This window comes from Rhinatrema bivittatum, chromosome 2 (assembly GCF_901001135.1).
Source record: "Rhinatrema bivittatum chromosome 2, aRhiBiv1.1, whole genome shotgun sequence".
Lineage (NCBI taxonomy): Eukaryota > Metazoa > Chordata > Amphibia > Gymnophiona > Rhinatrematidae > Rhinatrema > Rhinatrema bivittatum.
The window spans coordinates 655,978,253-656,001,010 of NC_042616.1; the positions used below are offsets into that span (position 1 = coordinate 655,978,253).

The following is a 22,758-nucleotide window of genomic DNA, read 5'->3' on the forward strand; positions in this document are numbered from 1 at the left end:
ACTTTTCCCACTAGTGGCCACGGTGGGAACACATACAGAAGGCACTAATGCGGCCACGGTAGGACCAGCGCATCGACCCCTTCCGCGCCGTGCTCCCGTCTGCAACTGAAAAAGCGGGCGGCCTTTGTATTTCTGGCGGTTGCCATCAGATCCATGCGCAGCATCCCCCAGCGCTTGACTATCAGCCCAGCCCCATGGCTTCTTCCGAGAGCTCCCACTCTCCGGGGTCCAAGCGTTGGCGGCTGAGGAAGTCCGCCTGTATGTTGTCCACGCCCGCAATGTGAGACACCGCTAAGCGCTGTAGGTGGAGTTCCACCCACTCCATCAGCTTGTCGGTCTCCAAGGACACGAGACGGCTTCTCGTGCCCTCCTGGCGATTGATGTATGCTACCGTGGTCGCATTGTCCGACAGAATTCTGACCACCTGCCGGTGCACCAGAGGGAGGAACCCCCGTAGCGACAGACGAACCGCCCTGGTCTCCAGCCGGTTGATGGGCCAACGCGTCTGTTCTTCCGACCATCGGCCCTGGATTGAGCTGTTTCGACAGACCGCTCCCCAGCCGGACAGACTAGCATCCGTGGTGACTATCACCCAGTCCGGGGCCTCCAGGGATACACCCCGGGCGAGTCGCTGAGGGTCCAGCCACCAGCGGAGGCTGAGTAACGTTGACCTCGGGATCGGCAGGATCGCCTGGTAGTCCCGCTTCCACCTGGACAGTAATGCCCTCTGGAGAGGTCGCAGGTGAGCGAAGGCCCCTCGGGACCAGATCGATGGTGGAGGCCATGGTGCCCAACACCTGCAGATAGTCCCACGCCGTGGGTGTTTCAAGCTTCATAAAAGCGAGGATCTGCTCGCAGAGCGCCTGTGCTCTCTCTGGCCGCAGAAAAACCATCGCCTCCCTCGTATCGAAATGGGCTCCCAGGAAGTCCAGCGACTGAGATGGTACCAGCTTGCTCTTTGCAAAATTGACGATCCACCCCAGAGAGTGGAGAAGCCGCACCACCCTGTCCACCACTCAAAGGCCCTGCGCTCAGGACTTCGCCCGAATGAGCCAGTTGTCCAAGTAGGGATGTACGAGGATTCCTTCTCTGCGGAGAGCCGCCGCCACGACCACCATGACCTTGGTAAACACCCGAGGAGCTGTGGCCAGCCCGAAGGGTAAGGCCCGGATCTGAAAATGCTGTCGCAGGATCTTGAACTGTAGATAGCGCTGGTGGGCCTGATGGATCGGGATGTGAAGATACGCCTCCGTAAGATCCAGCGAAGCCAAGAATTCCCCTGGATGCACTGCAGCCAGCACCGAGCAAAGCGTCTCCATGCGGAATCGCGGAACCCTGAGAGACTTGTTGACGGTCTTGAGATCCAGAATTGGCCGGAAGGTACCTTCTTTCTTGGGAACCATGAAATAAACTGAATAATGACCTCGACCGAGCTCGGAGGCCGCAACCTGTACTATTGCGCCCAAAGATAGGAGACGATCGAGGGTCTGCCGAATGGCTCTCTGCTTGAGCCTGGACCCGCACGGGGAGAACAGGAACCTGTCTCGGGGGGCGTGTACAAAGTCCAAGATGTAGCCGTGTCTTAGAATATCTAGGACCCATTGATCAGACGTGATTTGGACCCACTCTTGGTAGAAGAGAGCAAGTCGACCCCCCAGACGGGGAGTCGACTGGTGGGTCCACCTGGCATCATTGGGAGGACTTTGGGGAGGTACCCGATCCTTGCCCTTCCTTGCCGTGACGGCGTCCCCGAAAGGACCGGTTCCAGGTGTGCGAATGAGAGGATGGTGCCCTGGGCGGTTGTTGCCTCGCAGACAGAGACCGGCGCTGATTTCGATACTGGCTTCTGGAGGAATTGAAGGGTTTGGAAGAACGAGGACGGTCCTCCGGCAACTTATGGACCGCATTCTAGTTGAGAGATTTGATGATTTGATCCAAGTCTTCTCCAAAAAGATACTTGCCCTTAAAGGGAAGGAATCCCAATCGAGTCTTGGAGGAGGCATCAGCGGACCAGTTTCTCAGCCACAGGAGCCGATGCGCCAACACCGCCGCAACCATCGAGCGAGCTAAGACTCGCAGGAGATCGTATAGGGCATCAGCGCCGTAGGCGACGACGGCCTCCAACCTGTCCGCTTGCTGTGCCTCTGCCTCCGGCAGAGACTGTGAAGTAAGCAGCTGTTGAACCCAACGAAGCCCCGCATGCTGTGCTAGCGAACTGCAGATCACAGCCCGCATTCCCAACGCTGAAACTTCTAAGATCCGTTTTAGGTATACCTCCAGCTTCCTGTCCTGTTCTCCAATTGAGGAGCCAAAGTCAAAGGCCCCATTGCATGCCAGTGCTTTGTGTGGGTCCCTGGTATGAAAGTCAAGCTTACATTGCCAGATTTGTGCAGCTAGATTTCCTTTCCACAAAACAACTTGCAGCCTGATATTCTAAGCCCGGACCACTCAGACAATGTTTGTGTACAGATACTACAACCCAAGATGTTGAAAGTCTTGTGCCAGGCAATTGTAGCAAACTTCATGATGCCTGGTAATTGACATTTTGCTCACACTTGGGGTAGAACATGAAGCTGGTGGTCTGCTCTTTTGACATGGGTAGAGAAAGTGGATCACAGTTAAAACAAATAAATTCTCAGTTTAACAAAGATAACCAAAGATTTGAAAAAAATGCCCGAACAGACTGTTAAACGAGGGAAGAAAACAAATCCCACATGAACACTTAGCAGAAGACAAAACAAAACAAGAAACATAACAAGAAACTTGAAGAGGCAAAAACTTGTCCAGGAAACTAAAGGGGTTCTAAGCACAAACTTGAGGCAGAAATCATGACAGTCAGTGGGGCCATTGAGGAAAGCAAAAGTCAGTGTCTGATCTGTCCAGCAGATGAAAGAAGTGCAGAACTCCTGCACATACAGAGAAATCTTTATTCCAGGATTTTCTGAGAAGATATAATGTTCATTCAGTACGGAGCAAAGTCAAATTTGCCTCCTCTTAATTTTCTCCAGTTTTTAGTTTACTACTTTATCTAGAGCTGCACCCTCATCTATTTTATTATATTTACAAGCATTTATAAACCACCTTACGGATCAAAAAGAGCATCCAAAGCAGGGTATAATTAATGCTTGTAAGTTTAGTCAATAAAAACTTGCATTCTGCAATTCAGGACTAAAGACCACAGCCTGGAAAAATCTGAGAAATGCATGACCAGTTATATTTAAAATGGATTCTGGAAAAAAATAAAACAAAAAAACAAAAAAACCCACTCACTTTTTTTTTTTGTAATTAATTTTGAAAAGCAAGGGAGAGAAATACTGCCAGGATTAATAGAGAAGTATCACTGTATGCTTCATTTAAATTTGAGATAAACTAAACACAGGTTATTGCATAAAGATTGGTGAGAAAGTTATTTATAGTTACCAATTTGGATATCAGAAATGTTTTCTTTATGTCGATCACACAGAGGACTCACATCCAGTCTGTATTTCCTTTCAACATCTCCTAAAGGAAGGACAGTAACAATTAAAAATTGGCATATCCCACTAACTTTTTTAATTGTCATTTTTTTTTTTTATAATACAAAATATTCTTTTTTGGTTATGAACAAATGCCATGCTGAATCAGACCAAGTTTTATCAAGCCCAACAGTGGTCAATCCAAGTCACAAGAACCCAGCATTATCTATTTCTTGTTTCTCATGCCCAGGGTTAGCAATGTCTCTTTAATTGGTCTTATTTGTCTATTTAGTCTTATTTAGTCTATTTGGTCTTATTACCCTGTTTAATCCAAGTCTTTTCCCCTGTTTAATGTAACCACATTCTTACATGCTTGTTTATTGTTATAATGTAAACCAAAAGTGATATGTAACTTTGCTACATGAACTTTGGTATATAAAAATGTTAAATAAATAAATAAATAATCTAGCTGGGTAATAATGTTTTATGGACTTTTCCTCCAGGAGTTTGTCCAAACCTCTTTTAAACCCCGCTAGTCTAGCTGCCTTGAGCAAGTCTTCTAGAAACAAATTTCACAGCTTGATTGTGGACGGAGTGAAAAAATATTTAGTACAATTTGTTTTTAATGTGTTGATTGTTAGGTTTCAGGGATTGTCCCCTTGTTTTAGTACTAGTTACCCACTCCTCTCTACTCATGATTTTATAAACTTCTATCTCTTTTCCAGAATGAAGAGCCTTAATATGTGTAGCTTCTCATCATAGGGGAGCTGTTCCATCATTTTGGTTGTCCTCTTCTGAACCGTTTCTATTTACATCCCACTCACGATTTTATAAATTTCAGTCATATCCCATCTCGGTTTTCTTTTTTGCAAGCTAAAGAGCCCTGTGAGGGTGTGCGCAGACAACTCCCTCAATCTACCTTAACGGACCAGGCTCAGGTAACCCGCCCAGTCCTCCTTAAACTGGGGTGCCCCAAGGGATTATGGGAGAAGGGAGGAACCCAGCCCTGGAGCATAAAATCTAGGGGCACAGACAGCTTAGTGGAGCCCCTGGGAAGAGAGCAAGAGTTCTCATATGCCCAGACCTGTTACCTGTGAGGTGGGTGAACTTATATAAGGACTATTTGGACTTAAGAGTGTTTTTTTCTTGAACTGGGAACTATTCAATCTTGGGTTACTTTAAAGTGTACTGTTATACTGAAGTGAAGGCTGGACGCCATTTTGTGTTGAACATCACTTGTCACTGTAAATAAAAGTCATTATTGCACAGCCAGAAGCTTCCTGGTGTCTTCTTTGGCTGTGAACCAGCCACTGAACGCTCGACCATACCACAAGCCCTAATATGTTTAAACATTTGGCATAAAGGTGCTCCTTCCATAACCTCTCTCATTTTAATTTCCCTTTCTTGTACCTTTTCTATGTCCGCTATCTTTTTTGAGATGGGGGTGACAAGAACTAAACACAATGCTCATGGATCATGGATCAAGGGCATTATATGATAAGTCTCAGTTTTGTACTCTATTGCTTTCCAAATAATTCTTAATATTCTATTTGCCTTTTTGTCTGCCAACACAATAAGCCAAAGATTTCAAGATATTATCCACGAGGATTCTGAGGTCTGTTTCCTGGGTGGTGATTCCTAACACAGAACCCAGTATCTGTAGTTGGGCTTATTTTTTTCATTACTTGCCACTTATCCACATTAAATTGCCTATGCCATTTAATAGCCCAGTCCTTTAATCTCCTTCTGCAATTCTTCACAATCTGCTGCTGTTTTAACGACTGAAAACAATTTTGCGTCATCTGCAAATTTGTTATTCTTTTCTCCAGATCATTTATGAATATGCTAAATAGCATAGGTCCCAGTACAGAATCCTGGGGCACTCCACAAACTAGTTTCTCCATTTGGAAAACTAATCATTAGTCCTACCCTCAGTTTCCTGTCTTTTATCCAGTGACCAATCCATAATAGGTCACTGCCTCAGTTTCCATGACCTACCAATTTCCTTAGGACTCTCATGAAGAACTTTGTCAATTGTCTTCTGAAAATACAAATGTAGAGATTACTTACCTGATAATCTCGTTTTCCTTAGTGTATGCCGATGGACAACAAGTGGGTATAGTGTGCTCGTGCTAGCAGTTGGAGACGGATCTGACGTCAGCACGGGTACATATACCCCCGCAGGAAGTGCAGCAATTCAGTAATTTTCCTTGCAAAAGCTTTATGGATATATGTGTAATTGACAGATCGATTAAATGAACAGGATTACCCTGACCGATTGATAGTAGCTGGAGACCGCCAGTGTTCTCAACCGGAAGGTGTCGACACCCGGCAGGGTGGATGCCCAATTATAAGAAAACATGGCTTACCGTGAGACGGTGAATCCCCATGTATGCCGGCAGCCGGGCGGGATGCTGAGTCCATCTGCATACACTAAGGAAAACGAGATTATCAGGTAAGTAATCTCAACATTTCCTAGCGTGTAGCAGATGGACTCAAAACAAGTGGGATGTACAAAAGCTACTCCCGGACTGGGTGGGAGGCTGCCCGAGGTCTGTTCAGGATTGCCCTCGCAAATGCAGTGTCCTCCCTGGCCTGGACGTCCAGACGATAGAATCTGGAAAAGGTATGGAGGGAGGACCACATCGCCGCTTTACAGATCTCTGCAGGTGACAGCATCCTAGTTTCTGCCCAAGAGGCCGCTTGCGCTCTGGTAGAGTGAGCCTTGACCCGTAGAGGTGGTGGTTTCCCCGCTTCTACGTAGGCTGCCTTGATAACTTCTTTGATCCAGCGGGCGATGGTTGCCCGTGAGGCCGCTTCCCCTTGCTTCTTCCCGCTGTGAAGGACGAACAGGTGGTCCGTCCTTCGTACTGCTTCTGACATTTCCAGGTATCTGGACAGTAGCCTGCCGATGTCGAGATGGCGTAGTTCTCGACCTTCTTCCGACCTCTCCAAACCTTCCGTGGTAGGCAAGGATATGGTTTGGTTGAGGTGGAAGTGTGAGACAACTTTGGGTAAGAAGGAAGGAACCGTGCGAAGATGGATAGCCTCTGGACTGATTCTGAGAAACGGATCACGGCAGGACAGCGCTTGTAACTCTGAGATGCGGCGTGCTGAGCATATGGCCAGCAGGAACACCATCTTCAAGGTTAACAAACGGAGGGACAGGCCTCGAAGGGGTCTGAAGGCGGGTCCCGCTAGAAATTCCAAAACTAGGTTGAGGTTCCACAGGGGCACTGGCCACTTCAGTGGCGGGCGAATGTGTTTGACTCCTTTCAGGAAACGTGAAACGTCTGGGTGTGTGGCGATGCTGTTGCCGTCACTCCGGGGACCGTAGCAGGATAGCGCTGCCACTTGAACCTTGATGGAATTGAGGGACAGACCCTTCTGAAGTCCATCTTGCAGGAAATCCAAGATGATAGAGATCTTAGCGGCATGTGGATTGGTGCCGTGAGTTTCGCAACAGGCTTCAAATACTCTCCAGATCCTTACATATGTTAGTGATGTGGAGAACTTGCGTGCTCGGAGGAATGTATCTATTACCGGCCCCGAGTATCCTCTTTTCTTCAGTCTAGCCCTCTCAATGGCCAGACCGTAAGAGAGAACTGAGCTGGATCCTCGTGGAGGATGGGACCTTGCCGCAGCAGGTCCCTGTGTGGAGGCAGGGGTAGCGGATTCCCTGCCAGTAGTCTTCTCATGTCTGCGTACCAGGGTCTTCTTGGCCAGTCCGGAGCCACTAGAAGAACTAGGCCTCTGTGCCGCTGAATCTTGTGTATAATGGCTCCCAGCAGGGGCCATGGAGGAAAAGCATATAGCAGGATCCCCTGAGGGCATGGCTGTACCAGGGCATCGATCCCGTGGGAGAGAGGATCTCGCCTGCGACTGAAGTATCTGGGTACTTGAGCATTGGACCTGTCCGCTAGTAGGTCCATGCCCGGAGTCCCCCACTGATCCACAATCATCTGGAAAGCTGTGGGCGACAGCTGCCATTCCCCCGGGTTTAGGCGTTCTCTGCTGAGGAAGTCTGCCGTGGTGTTGTCCTTCCCGGCGATGTGGGCGGCGGAGATGTCCTGGAGATTTGCTTCCGCCCAAGTCATCAGGAGGGCTATTTCTAGGGATACCTGTCGGCTTCTGGTTCCGCCCTGTCGGTTGATGTATGCCACTGTGGTGGCGTTGTCCGACATCACTCTGACCGCTCTGTTTCGAAGTCTGTGGGCAAATCGCAGGCATGCTAGCCTGACTGCCCATGCCTCTAGTCGGTTGATGTTCCACCCCGACTCTTCTCTGTTCCACCGCCCTTGGGCGGTGAGTTCTTCGCAGTGTGCTCCCCATCCGTTCAGGCTGGCATCTGTCGTGAGCAGGTTCCAGGTTGGGGAGGACATTCTTGACCCCCGGCTCATGTGGCCGGGCTGCAACCACCACCGTAGCTGATTCCACACTCTGGCTGGTAGAGGTAGGTGTACGGTGTAGTGCTGTGATCGTGGGCTCCACCGAGATAGGAGGGCGCGTTGTAATGGTCTCATATGAGCCCGCGCCCATGGTATCACCTGCAGAGTGGATACCATAAGGCCGAGGACCTGTAGGTAATCCCAAGCTGTGGGTCGGGTGGCGCTCAGCAGGGCCAGCAGACGATTCCGGAGCTTTGATCTCCTCTTGGAGGTCAGGCTGACCTTGTCTTCCTGGGTGTCGAATCGGACTCCTAGGTATTCCAGCGATTGAGAAGGCTGTAGGGAACTCTTGTTCAAGTTTACTACCCATCCTAGGCTTTCCAGAAGAGATATCACTCTGTTGGTTGCCTGGTGGCTCTCCTCCGGTGACTTCGCCCGGATCAGCCAATCTCCAGGTAGGGATGGACGAGGATTCCCTCCTTCCTGAGGGACGCTGCCACTACTACTATGACCTTGGTAAAGGTCCGCGGCGCGGTGGCTAACCCGAAGGGTAAAGCTTGGAACTGGAAGTGTTGGTCCAGGACCTTGAAGCATAAATAGCGCTGATGATCCCGATGGACTGGGATATGCAAGTAGGCTTCCGACAGATCTAGGGATGTGAGAAACTCCCCTGGCTGTACTGAATTTTTGACAGACCGCAGAGTTTCCATGCGAAAGCTGGGGACCCGTAGGTGTCGGTTGACTGACTTGAGGTCCAGGACAGGCCTGAAAGTGCCCTCCTTCTTGGGCACTATGAAATAAATGGAATAATGCCCAGAATTTATCTCCCTTGCAGGCACTGGGATTATGGCCTTTAGGGACAGGAGCCTCCGCAAGTTCACTTCTAGTGCCGTCCTCTTGAGGGGTGAACAAGGAGACTCCACAAACTTGTCTGGCGGGAGCCGAAGAAAATCCAGGTAATACCCTTCTCTGATGATGGCGAGGACCCACTGGTCCGAGTTAATCTCGACCCACCTGCGGTAGAAGAGGGTTAGCCTGCCCCCTATGGCCATGACCCCCGGATGGGTCGGCTGATTGTCATTGTGGGGTACGGCCAGGACCCGAACCAGAGCCGGTTCCCCTCTTGTTGTGCTTAGTCCGAAAGGACTGTTCCTGGCCTGAGAACGAGGTGCTTGGTAGCAAGTCCGATAAGGATTGAAGCGCTGAGAGGTTCTACCTCTGGATGGTCTAGGAAAAGGGCGCTGGCTCCTCCTTGACCTGTCTTCTGGTAGACGGGGTAATGGAGAGGCGCCCCATTTATTGGCCAGTTTCTCGAGGTCGCTGCCGAACAGGAGGGATCCCTCAAAGGGCATTCTCGTGAGACGTGTCTTGGAGGATGAGTCGGCCGACCAATTACGTAGCCAGAGCTGTCTCCTGGCTGCCACTGAGGATGACACTCCCTTGGCTGCCGTACGGACTAGGTCGGAGGCTGCGTCAGTGAGGAACGAGAGAGCTGATTCCATCTCTTCTCCCGGGATGTTGTTCCTAGCCTGTGATAAACAGGAATGCATCACCACGGTGCAGCAGGTCGCAATTCGTAGGGACATGGCTGCCACCTCAAAGGCTTGTTTCAGAATGGCGTCCATGCGCCGGTCATGTGAATCGACTTATTTATTTATTTTTATTGTCGCACGTGGAGATTTCTCTCTCTCCTTCTCCTTGCCGGGTCTGTGGTTGTATTTTGGCCAGGGCCCAGAGGCAGTGCGCTCAGAAAATCGCGCATCTGCAGGAAAGAAGATGCTGGGTCCTGTGGTCCAGTGTCGGAGCGCCATTCCTCTCACTCCTCCCTGGGGCCCTTCAGTGCGATTTTCTGAGCGCACTGCCTCTGGGCCCTGGCCAAAATACAACCACAGACCCGGCAAGGAGAGAGAGAAATCTCCATGTGCGACTGGTAGCGCGGAAATAAAAAAAAAATAAATAAAAATAAAACCAGACAGAGGGGAATATGACAATCGTGCCAAAGCTCTGTAATCTCTGGGAGAAGTTCCACCTAGAGGCCGCTGGAGGACGTCCCCCAGACAGCATGGCTAATTCAGCACTGCTATTGACAGGAAAACGCATTTACTCCTGAAGTGAGCAAATGCAAGATAAGAAATTTACACATTCTTAAACCTGACACATTCCACTCTCTAAAAAATAAAACATTTTCTACCTTTGTCTGTGCATTTTATTTTTGTAATTGAGTTGGTCCTGGTCTCTCTCTCTCTCCAGTTTTATCCATTCCACTTTTCCTCTTATCTTCATTTCCTTCCCTACATCTGTCTCAGACTTTGTTCCTCCCTTTTCATCTTTTTCTCCACTGCTGTGTTCTTTGCCTTTCTAACCGTTCATAATAAAATTTCACCCCTCTCTAACCTTCCAGATCTCAGACTCCGTCTTTTCACCTCTTACCTATCAGTTTTCCATCTCCTACTCAAACCCCCTCTTGCCCTCCCATTTCCCCCGACTCACTCCTTTTCCAGCATTCTATTCCCCTATGTCTTTCACCCATTCCATATTCCCCACTTTCTGTACACACCCTACCTTCCTGTGCTGTCTCCCCCCTTCACCAGCCCCTGCTCCTTCCCGGTCATTCATTCCTTTCCTGATCTCCAGCCCATTTTTCTGTCTCTTACCCTCTACCAACTGCCTATTACCCCTCTTTCACCATCTCCCCAACCCCTTTCCTATCCTCTCTCACCCCCTTCAAAGACCCATCCCCCTTTCCTCACATTCCTCCAGTCCCTCACTCCTTTTCTACTGCCTTTCACCTTTACTTCAGTCCTCCAGATCATTCAAGTCACCTCCCAATCCTCCACGCTTCAGCCCCTCTCTCTTTTCCCATCTCACACCTTCACTCATACTCCCCCCCCCCCCCACCCCCCAATTTGTAACCACCCAATTGCCAAGTCCTGGCTCAGGTCCCTGCCATCCACAAGTTCCAACTCTGTCAGATTTCCAGTTCTTAACCCTGTCCACAATACACAAGTCTCTGCTCTCCCTGAATCCCCGCTCTTTCCCTGCTCTCCACCCCACTACCTGTTCTCCCTGAGCCCTCAAATTTCATGCGGGCCTCTGTAGATACAGTCTTGCAGTTCAAATGGGATTTTTTCACCATGGGACTGGAGTTGAGAGGAGGCATCCGTATTTGAGCTGCAGCGCAACGACTAAAAGCTGCCGGTTGGGGCAGAGGAAGAAGGGACTTGGGGGAGCACAGAGGGAAACAGGAGGCAGGGACTGGCGGGGGTTTTGACGGTGTCTAAAGTTGGTGGGTGCACCACTGTGCACTATGGATGCGATGCCCCTGCCATCACTCAAACCTGCCCGACGACTTAACTTACCCTGGAGTGTGCACCAAACACGATGACATCTTTTATTGGTGTCCAATTCAAATCTTATCTGGCTACATTCTGAACAATCTGATCCTTTCCAACACATGCACCCAATGCTTACCCTTAGAAGTAGTCAGAATCATATCCAGAGTGATCAGAGCTCTAGATTTTCTCACTCAAATATGCTGCCAGAAAAGCTCCTGGAAGTCAGCGACATGATTATATTGGATTCCACTCATTTTCCTTCTCTACTTGCCTTGATGAAAGAATTCCTCTGTTACTTTTTCACTCCACTGTTTGCTTAACTCCCAAGTTCGGCATGGGTTACAAATATCTGCACACTTCAAAGCCATCTAAAAAATAAAACCAGAAGAAAACATTTGCTTAAACATTTTCAAATGGCCAAAAACGAAAAATAGTATAATCTCTAACATATGGTTATAAAGTGCTGCAATTACAATTCATCTCTCCAAGAGTGCCACTTGTAAATATTTGGAATTGGGACTATATAGGAAAATAATTCAGAGGATATGTTCTTATGGTTTCCAGAAAGCAGTCTCTTGGCACAGGTATATTTATTATTTTGTTTATCGATCCGGCTGGACTTCCATCACTCTTGCACTACCAGCTGTAAGAACCTGGCCCAATCCCTTTCCAAAGCTATTTATGATTGGAATTTCGGAGATGGGACAGGAAGGAGCCATCATGCCACAAACATTTGCAGCAACATTCGTTCAAACTATGGTTTGCATCAGAATCTGATGTGCATTCTGAGGTAACTATGACTGAAGCAGAGAGTTAGACATTGTTGCAATCACAAAGGAAATTAGGTCTTGCATAGGAAAATGCACCAACTTATACAAACATCAGATCGAGTTGGGAATAAAAGGGGAAGAACAGCTCTATAAACTAATATCATAACAGAAGCCACTTATGTGCATCGGAAATAGGAAAAAGCTGAATTAATGTGGGTTGCCATGGATTAAATAAACTAAGACAGCTTCCATATACACTGGAGTAATCTACAGACCTCCAATGAAGGAAAAAGCAGATTCTGTCATGGTGGAAGACATTGAAAGGATGACATACTGTTTGTAGGGAACCGTCTCATCAGATATGAGTGGCAGCAGCAAAACCATGACAGAATTCTAGCTTGCTTGTGACAAATAAAAAGGGTGGTTGTAAGGAAGGGGAGGAAAAAAGGTAAAGAAAAAGGGATGGGGAAGAGCTTGAGGTCTTGGTTTAGATACTGAAATTCATATACCCATCTATCCAGAATGGTAAAATGCTGAAGTCAACTTGCACAGAGAAGCAGTACAGCCACATCAAGGCTCTAAGCAGAAGTGGCAAGGTGGATCGGCGCAGACTGGCAGGATTTGATACACATTCATTAAGTAAATCGGGGTAGGTGGCAGATTGCTTAGTATGAGCAGAATTAGTCTAGCTACATACCCCTAACCTAAATAAAGCTGGTACTGATCCTAGAACAATTGACAACCATCGCCCAGTCAACCATCTTGTCAAAGGATGCTGGAAAAGTAGTTTACCTCCAACTCTTCGACTTCCTAGACAAATACAATATCTTATTTTCAATCTTTTTTCCATCGTGACACACCTGACGAGCAATGCTCATGTGTGAGACACACTGCACACTTCAATCTGCACCTTTATTAAGAAAAAGCCTAATTATTTTTATTGTTAAAAATAAGGGAAGTTATTCTTATTTTTTTTTACATACTGTTATTGAAATTAGTTGCTTTATTTTATATTTTTCACAAAGTTTTAATCTTCACTTATTTGACTATAAAATTCACTACAAGAAAGTCCAGAGGGTCTTCTGTGCAAAGAAACCTCATTCGTTTATGACCATTCAGTAAAATTACCATTAAAATTTGATAGCATCATTCAACCAATTCTTCTATACAGGAGTGAAGTCTGGAGTCTATACAGAGCAGAGCTAGGGCATTTCCCCTTAATTTCCCATGAAAAATTTTTTTTTTAATTCTGGTATCACCTCAGTAACAGCAAGACAAACTCCCTCCACTGTCAGGCATGTTATGAAATACAAAACCCTGGAAAAATCACTCAGCACATACATAGTAATCCTGCCATACCAAAACAGAACGCCCAGGAGTCACACATCAATGGCCCTACCTATGAAAAGGCAGCAGTGCAAATATTACAGTAGGCCTAGAATACCAATTCAACTCCTATGGGGAAAACAGAGCAAGCTGTCTGCTATAGATCCCTACACAGAAACCACAAATTAGCAGAAGCCTTCTCTTCTGTCACACATACAAAACAGACAGAAAACTCACTAAATGCAGAATAAGTGACCACAAAAAATGCCGAAAAAAATTAAATGGAATCCCCTATGAAGCTAGACATGCAGTGTAATGCTGGAGAACACAAACAAAAATGTATTTTCTCCTGTACTGAGCAAAGTACAAAGATATGAGAAGCTCATTTCCAAAGCTGACTTTCCAATCACTGAAGAGAAAATAAAATGCTGTTTTCTCTCTGTTTTGTTTGACAATTTTATTTTTTGGGTCACGTTGGTCCCAGTCTTGTGCTGTCAGCTTTCTTGTTTATCTTCTCCTTTCTAAAGACTCATCTCCACTGTTTCTTTTCTTTCCTCTTGACTTCATTTGCCTCTGACAAGGATTTTTCTTTCTGCCTAGCATCTCCCCCTCACACTCTCCCCCCACCACATCATCCATCACACTCTCCCCATCCCAGCATCTCCCCTCTCCGCTCCACTCCAGCTTCTCTCTCTCCCATCCTAGTCCAGCATCTTCCTTCTCTTTCCCAGTGACCCCATCTCATCTCCCCATTCCCTCCCCATCCCAGAGCAGCATTTTCCCGTGCCTAGCATCTTCTCATCAAGGCTCCATCCTCCTTCCCTCAATTGGCTTGGTTCCGTTGATCCCAGAGAACCCAGAGACTAAGGGGAGAAAGGGTGGAGCAGAAAATGCAGTATCTTGATGGGCCAGGTAGAGTATGGCAACATACTGTGCTCTTCACGATGAGAACCACTGTCCCATACCAGTACCAGACAGACTTCATGAAAGGCCAACAAACAGAATCAGTCCTGTTGGCTATCCACCTTCATGCAGTCCAACATGGCTGCCTTCAATCAACTTCTGATTCAGTACTTATAGAACATTGGTATCAAAGGCACTGCCTTAAAGTAGTCTGAATTATTCCTTTCCAGCAGAACACAGAACCAACAAACCGCCCTACCCCAGAGACCTTACCTGTGGAGTGCCTCAGTCCTCTCTGATACTGTTCCAACATCTACAAGCATCCAAATCTGGAACCTCATCCAGTCTTTCAACCATCGGAATGCCACACATTTGCAGAAGACATCCAACTTTGTATCAAAATGGAATCTGACCAAACTTCATTCATAATCCATCTCAATAACTGACTTACAGCACTTACTAAACACACATTCCGATTAAATGCCTTACATTCTGAACTCCTCTGGCCTAACTGCCAAGGTCATTCCTTATTAGCACTATCTTAAAGAGTCCGTTCAAAGACTAGGGGTTCAAATCAACCAAAACCTCACAATGGAATCTCACATCAGGAAGCTGGTAAGGTCCTCCTTTATGTATCTGCATCAGATTTGCCATCTCTAATTTCCTTCATGAACAAAATCTTGCTATTGTAATTCATACATTAATCACCAGCCAAACCAACTACTGAAATTCTTTATTCAGTGTTATCTCAAAATATAGTGCAAAGTGCTTCCATCTTCTACAAAGTACTGCCACTAGAATTTTAGTAGATGCCAATGCAAATGATCACAACAAAACTATTCTACATCAACTGTGCTGGTTTCCAAGTGGAAGGCAGGTTAAAATTGAAAACTCTGCTTTGTTTTCAAATGCTTGAATAAACAGATCCTTGAGTACCTCTCCCAGCTTATTTCCCTTTACATATCTTCCTCAAGGGAACTCAGGTCTTCCCAAATGGCTCTTCTTTTCTCTCTTCCTCTGACCTCTGCCAGATTCTTTCATTTGTTATGCAGCAAAAATTTGAACAAAGTACCAGTAATCCTATGCCTTGAGCCATGTTATCTTAAGTTCAGAAAAAACACAGCCATGGCTTTTCAGACTCCCTCAAACTTACAATTTTACTACTAGGGACTTTCATTATACACAACAGAGATTAAGTTATACTCAAATGCTAAATCCCAAGGTTACTGTAGTTAATTTCTGATCCCAACTGTAATCTAATCAAATAACGCTATTCATTTATATTTGCTGTAATCTGCCTTGAGACAATCTTGGAAAAAGGTGGATCATGAGATCTATATTTAAAAGAATTTAGCTGGCTAAATGAAGATTTGTGACAAACCAGAAAAAATCAATACGCCACTGCTTCAGCGATTATAAACTATAATCAACAAATCATGAGATACTACTCAATCGCTGGAATAAAATACTTTTGTCAGTATTTATAAATTTTGAATTTGGAAAAAGGTTTTTGATATTTGAAAAAAAAATTTTTTGACACCTGCTCTATGAAATATATGTATGGATTAAATGTGTATTTATGTGAATTTTATGTTAAAATTATAGTGGAGTTGGAGGAAAGTTTCATATAAACTTGTTGGTGTCTCCGCACCACTGTTTTTGTGGTGTATAATCATTAACTGTCCTCCTCCTCCTGTGGATTTTTTAAGTTTTTTATATATTAAGATTAAGCTGGTTAAGTGTCCAAATGAAGATTTGGACACTTAACCAGCTAAATTCTAGCTGGCTAATAAGTTACCCGGTTAGAATTTAGCTGGATAAGTTAAGGGCATTCTGGGGGTGCAACTGTGAGGAGTTCAGTTTGCCAGCTAAGTTATCTGGCTAATTCTGATATTCAGAGTTAATTTAGCCAGCTAAATCTGGCTGGGCCAAAGATTTGTCCTAAACGTTAGCTGGCTTAACTAAAATAGCCAACTCCAAAGTTGGCCAGATAAGTTTATCTGGCTAACTTTGACATCTGGATAGTATTATGGACCTCCAAATGTCTTATAAATAAAAAGGGTAAGATGCAATCATTTGCAGGTGGTCTGGCTACTATGGTAGAGAGATGAGAGATCTCCTTAGCCTAGAAAACAATAAGGATGACTGATTAGAATGGAGCAGTGTAGAAAGGTAACTGTAGAAAGAATTAATGTGTCAAATGATTCTTTTCCGAAAACATCCATTATTGGGCTGTGCTGGAAGAGAGGAGTTTTGCATCCTTCTCCCCTTTCCGTTCCAAGATGTGTTGTCACTCTTCAGTCACTGTCCTGGCAACTCGTGGGTTAGTGCCTCTTTTTGTTATGGAGTTGAATATTAGATATCTTTTTTTTGGGGTGGGGGGGGTCAGGTGGTTGAACAAGGAAATATTTGGTTATTTTCTCTCACCTTAGAAGTTTTGAAGGGATGTTTTAGTACATCTAAGCTGATAAATCACCACCACACCATCTATTCCCCAGTGTAACCACAGAGAAATAAACTAATTCACCTATCATGCTGGTAGCAAGTTTTTATTTTCTTTTTTTAATCTGATTTAATTTTTTACACATTTCTTGATATATGAACTGCATTTACATGTTTCAGCAACACAGTTTACAAATATAGGCAAGATAACTCTTAAAATACAAAATTTGTTTGAAAGATTATAACCTCAGACAATTGCTCATGAGATATCACCCTCTATATATGTACTTGACCCTTTCAAATGTTCAAAAGTCTCAAAATATATATATTATTGTGCAAAATACTGTGTGAATAACTGACTACTATCAATAAATATTTAATATATCAAGTACTATTAGCTTTTCTCAGACTTTTTTTTTGTATTTTAAGAGTGAACCTGTAGATTATGGTACAGAAACATGCAAGTGCAGGTCATACACTATAGAAATTTAAAGCAAATAAAACAATTGATTCCAATGTGATAGGTGAATTAATTTTAGTAAATGTATGTACAATTATGTCTGTATGACCTAGTATTCACTGTTGGCCTTTTTCACTAATGAGAAGAGATAATGTATTCTAGCTGTGTGATAGGATATTAACTTATTATAATGTAGTTTGTAGTATTTTTTCTCTCTCTTTTTATTTAAAGACACTGATTACAAGGAACATCAGCAAGTAAGGATATTAAATGCAACAGTTAACAATCAAGGTTCACCAGAGTAAATGGGTCGACCAATGGTTCAGTAAAAAGAAATTCAATTAAAGAGCACAATATTTCAATGTACTGAATACAGAACTGTCTCTATTGCCAAAAGCCCCCCCCCCCCCCCGCCCCCAAGATATTGTCAATTTTCCATTTTGTTTCAGTAACGGCAATATAAGCTATTACAATTTTCCAATGGTTAAGCAGGGGAGTTCAGAGATGAGCTGTCGGATCCGCTGAAGGTCCTTTTCAATAGATCCTGGAAACAAGGAGTGGTGCCGTGGGATTGGAGAAAAGTAGTGGTGGTCTGGTTTCACAAGAGTGGTAGCAGAGAGAAGGCTGGAAACTACAGGCTGGTTAGCCTCACATAGGTGTTGGGGAAAATTAATGGAGATGATACTGAAGGATAATGAATTATCTACAATCTGGTGGGTTGCTGGACCCGAGGCAGCATGGATTCACCAGGGGAAGCTCCTGTTAGGCAAATCTGACTGATTTTTTTTGATTGGGTACTAGAGAATTGAATCGAGGAAGAGCACGCGATGTGATCTTCTTGGATTTTAGCAAAACTTTGGATACAGTCCCGACTTCCATGGGCTGGGATGCTGATATGCAGACATAAGGGAAAAAGCACAGGATTGCTTCTACGGCCAAGTCCTAAAGAAAACAATAAAAGCATGCTTGGAGGTAACTTGCTGGTGTGGCAGTTACTACCCTTAATCAATAAGCCTCAATACTTTTGATGCAACTTCAACACTGCTCTCTGCTTCAACGGCAGGGGAAAATGGGAATTGGATTCGGACAGCAATCAATGAGGGCCCCGACTTTTATGGTCTGGGGAACTGATAAGCATGAAGGTAACCTACACAGAGCAGCAGCTACTACCCTTAAGAACATAAGAAATTGTCATACTGGGGTCAGACTAATGGTCCATTAAGCCCAAGCAACCTGTTTCCAACAGTAGCCAAGCCAGGCTATAAGTACCTGGCAAGTACCCAAAAACTAAGTCTATCCTACGCTACTGATGCCAGTAATAGCAGTGGCTATTTTCTAAGTCAACTTGACTAATAGCAAGTTGTCCTTCTCCTCCAAAAAACTTATCCAAACCTTTTTTAAACCCAGCTACACTAACTGCACTAACCACATCCTCTGGCAACAAATTCCAGAGTTTAATTGTGCATTGCTTTTGATGCAACTGCAACATCGCTCTCTGCTTCAAAAGAGGGGGGAGGGAAAGAGGAATCTGGATTCAGAGAAAACCAAAAGAAACCATGACTTTTTTTTTTTTTTTTACACTGTCTGGGGTACTGATGCACAGACTGTAAGGAAAGAGACACAGGACTACTTCTTTGGCCAAGTCCATAAGCAAAGCACGTCAAGCGGCACGGACTGATGGGGGTAACCTGCATGGCACGGTAGATACTACCATGGGAAGCTTGCTGGGCAGACTGGATGGATCCTTGGTCCTTTTCTTCCATCATTTCTATGTTTCAGTAGGGTAGATTGCCAGCGGTGTGAAAGTGATATGTAACAAGTGTTTGAATGATGTTTAGAGGACTACATCTCCCCATCTGTCCAATAAATTTGAGGTTATAAGCTGTATATTAATACAACAGCTTGAATCATATCCCATACTTGTCCCCAGAATTCATGAACTATTGTACAGTCTCACCATATATGAAAATAAGAAGCTGATATACCACATCCTCGCCAACATAAGGGGCTCGATGTATTAAACCTGGTAAAAAAATAACAGTGTAGTAGTCAAAATATCAATTCCCTTACTTTATTGCATCTAGATAAATTATCTAGATATAGATTAACTATCTCTAGTCTGGACTACCTCTAGTCCGGAATTTGTTTCTCTCCCTTTAACTTAACTTTATATTTTTCTTCTAGCTTCCTAAGCTTCCAAGTTCACAGTCCTCGTTTTAATGTAACTTTGTTTTTTCCTTTATCTAGTTATTTTACCCCTGTTCGATGTAAACCGTCCTGATATGGTATTTTAACCATGAAGGTCGGTATAGAAAAATGTTAAATAAATAAATAAATACATTTATCTTTACAGATTTTTCTCCAGTTATCCTTATCTAGGGTTAAGGATAAATCTGTATTCCATTGTTTCATGAAGGAGACTCAGGTTTCAGGACTATCAACTGCATATTATAGTTACATATACACGAGAGATCATCTTTGTTTGACCTTAAGACTGCATTAAAAGATATTCCAAACCTTTACGGGGTCTCAGCACGTTCATATTTCCTTGACATCTCAAATTATCTCTTTGTAATTGTAAGAAAATAATGGGTATAATCAGATATACCAATTTCTAACTGGAGGTCATGGAAAGTTTTAAACTTATTTCCCTTCCAAATCTGATCCAGAAAACATAGTCCCTTTTCATACCAATCTATATCTATGGACATTGTAACATTTGACAATGACAGAGTCCCCTTTAGGGATGATATAAGTGAAGGATTACCAATATTAAAGTCTAACAAATTTTGAGAGTATGGGACTGCTTCTGCCTAATCTGGTGTATATGGGGGTTGTTTGAGGCATTGTGAGGAAAGAGGTCATCTCAGTTTCCCCTAATTGTGATCGTTCTAAAGAGACCCAACTTGGCTGGTTAGTGTTGTCAAAACAACCCTTTATTCCAAGTAATCTAGCTGCAAGGTAATACAAATATAGATCAGGAATATGGAACCACCCACACCCCTTAGGAAATTGTAATGTGGATAATTTTATTCGGGGAGTTTTTCTCTGCCATAAAAATGAAGAGTGCTCCATTGAGGTCTTTGAATGTTTTCTGAGGGAAATGACAAGGCAAATGTTGAAAAAGGTATAAAAGGAGAAGTAGAAGTACCATTTTCACTTAGTAGACATCTCAATAGCGACAGAGGGAAATTCATTCATCTAGCCAAATCTTGTTGAATTTTCTTAACAACCGTGGGATAGTTCTGTTTATATAATTTTTTTAAATTGTGGGGGTATTAAGAGTCCCAGATATTTTCTCTCCAAATCTACAATTGTAAAATTACAAGTGTAACACCCCTGATTTCCTGGAGGTCTTATGTATAATAAAGATTTTGAATACGTTTACCTTATATCATGATAGGATACCATAGTTTCCTAACAGAGACAGAAGATAGGGAATGGAGGTGTCCATCTGGGTAAGATATAGCAGGATGTCATCTGCAAACAAGGACTACAGATTGTATTTTAAAGCCTCCAATGTTCAAAAATTCTCTTATTTGTGCTAATGGATCTAAAGCTAAGTTAAACAAAGTAAGGGAAAGGGGACACCCTTGCCAAGTTCCTCTACAAATAGGGCTCTTTCTGCCCCCTTTGCTATTTGCCATTATTTGTGCTCAAAGATTGCCACATAGATCCTGCAACCAATGTAGAAATTGCAGAGGGATATTGCCATGAGATCTTACTGAAGGTCTTGTCAGCATCTAACACAATGGTCCCAGATTATTTCATTTAGCTAGGTGGACAATGTGCAGCAGTCTCCTAGTACTATTCACATACAGGCCGATTCAGTAAAGTCCGCGGGAGAGCGGACGAACGCCCACTTGCCGGTGCGCACGATTCAGTATTTAAATTAGGTGGTGCGGTAGAAACAGGCAAAAGGAGGCGCTAGGGACACTAGCGCGTCCCTAGTGCCTCCTTTTAGCCCGGAGCGGTGGCTGTCAACGGGTTTGATAGCCGCACTCAATTTTGCTGGCATCGGTTCTCGAGCCCGCCGACAGCCACAGGCTCGGAAACCGGACGCTGGCAAAATCGAGCGTCTGGTTTTTGGCCTGACAGCCGCCGGCCCATTTAAAATTTTTTTTTTTTTTTAAACTTTTTTTTTTTTTACTCTTCGGGACCTCAGACTTAATATCACCATGATATTAAGTCAGAGGGTGCACAGAAAAGTAGTTTTTACTGCTTTTCTGTGCACTTTCCCGGTGCCGGCAGAAACTAGCGCCTACCTTTGGGTAGGCGCTAATTTCTTAAAGTAAAATATGCGGCTTGGCTGCACATTTTACTTACTGTATCGCGCGGGCATACCTAATAGGGCCATCAACATGCATTTGCATGGTGAGGGCGCTATTAGGTGCCGCGGGTTGGACGCGTGTTTTCCTCTCCTTACTGAATAAGGGGTAAGGGAAAACGCGCATCCAAGGGCAGGTTAACTGCGTTCCGTCGGAGCGCACTGTACTGTATCAGTCTAAGTTTCTTCCCTTTACAAATCCCATTTAGTCTGGGCCTTTTAACTGTAAGTGAGGTCAATATTCAAAGCTATTTAGATAGATAACACACAGGTTACCCATCTAACTCATAAGTTAACCAAGTTAGCCATCTCATTCCAAGTTAGACATTTAAATGTTTAGTTTTGAATATTGATGTCTGTTGTAGTATGTTTTCCAGAAGAAGCTGTAAAAGGTTCACCAATATCTTCATACTGGCGTTGATTAGCATAATCGGTCTTTAGGAGCTGCAAGCTAAAGAGTCATTCCCAGGTTTAGGAATCAGAGTAATAAGTGCATCAAGCAGATTTCAAGATTGAAAAGAGGGAATACCTATGTGATTCAATAGCTCTGTTAATACTATAGCTAGATTTTCTCTGAAATGATTATAAAAGTCCATCTGGATCTGAACTTTTCGGCACTGCTGATTTTATGGCTTGTGTAATTTCAAATTCTGTTAAGGGAATTCTCCCAGGATAAGCAAGATGGTAGTCCTCACACATGGGTGACATCATCGGATGAAGCTCAGCACAGGAAACTTTGCCTGGCACACAGAGCATGCCCAGCATGCCACTATCCACATGTCCACACAAGGTCCCTCTTCAGTCTCTTCTTTTACACGGAGCTGTCATCTTGCGGTGGTGGAGCTCATGCTCTATTTTTTTTTCAGGTAAGCTTCTCCCGCCAGCTTCTGTGACGGTTTTCCTGTGCTGGGTCCCTCTTCCTTCACCCGGTTTAGTTAATGAGGTGGCATGGTAAGTTTCTTCATTCTGTGTGATCGATTCCCAGCTTGTTTTCCTTCGGGGTCTGCTGGTCATTAACCGCTCACCTCATTTTTCTATGGCAGCGTCAGGTTTTCGGTCAGTGTCCCCAGTGCCCTTGGACTATGTCCCTCATAGATCCACACGTCGTGCGTATCCTCTGCCTGGGAGCATCACACGATGTTCGGGGGTGTTGTTTTTGCGACGAGGAAGCATCGCCACCAGTCACAGTCTTCACACTATGCTGGACTCAGGTCGGCACCGGCTTCTGCTGTGATGCCCCCGAAGCGACCCTGTGGTGAGGAGGTACCGCTCTCCATCAAACCTAGGTGTTCCCCACCAATTCTGGTGCCAGGTACCAATCTCCCTCAGGGCTCCGAGGGAAGCCCGGGTAC

General features: G+C 44.7%; 1 protein-coding gene across 3 annotated transcripts in view; it reads right to left on the reverse strand.

The window, feature by feature from the left end:
- Positions 1–22,758, reverse strand: part of PDE7A (phosphodiesterase 7A) — a 302,593-nt gene that overhangs the window by 5,819 nt on the left and 274,016 nt on the right. For all 3 annotated transcript variants that reach the window (XR_003854831.1, XM_029591390.1, XM_029591391.1), the window contains 2 exons: positions 11,450–11,546; positions 3,421–3,501 (listed from right to left, as the gene is read on the reverse strand). Coding sequence is in view for 2 of the 3 variants with exons in the window: in XM_029591390.1 (XP_029447250.1) it covers positions 3,421–3,501; positions 11,450–11,546 (178 nt within the window). In the remaining variant the exon portion in view is untranslated. The remainder of the gene's footprint in view (positions 1–3,420; positions 3,502–11,449; positions 11,547–22,758) is intronic.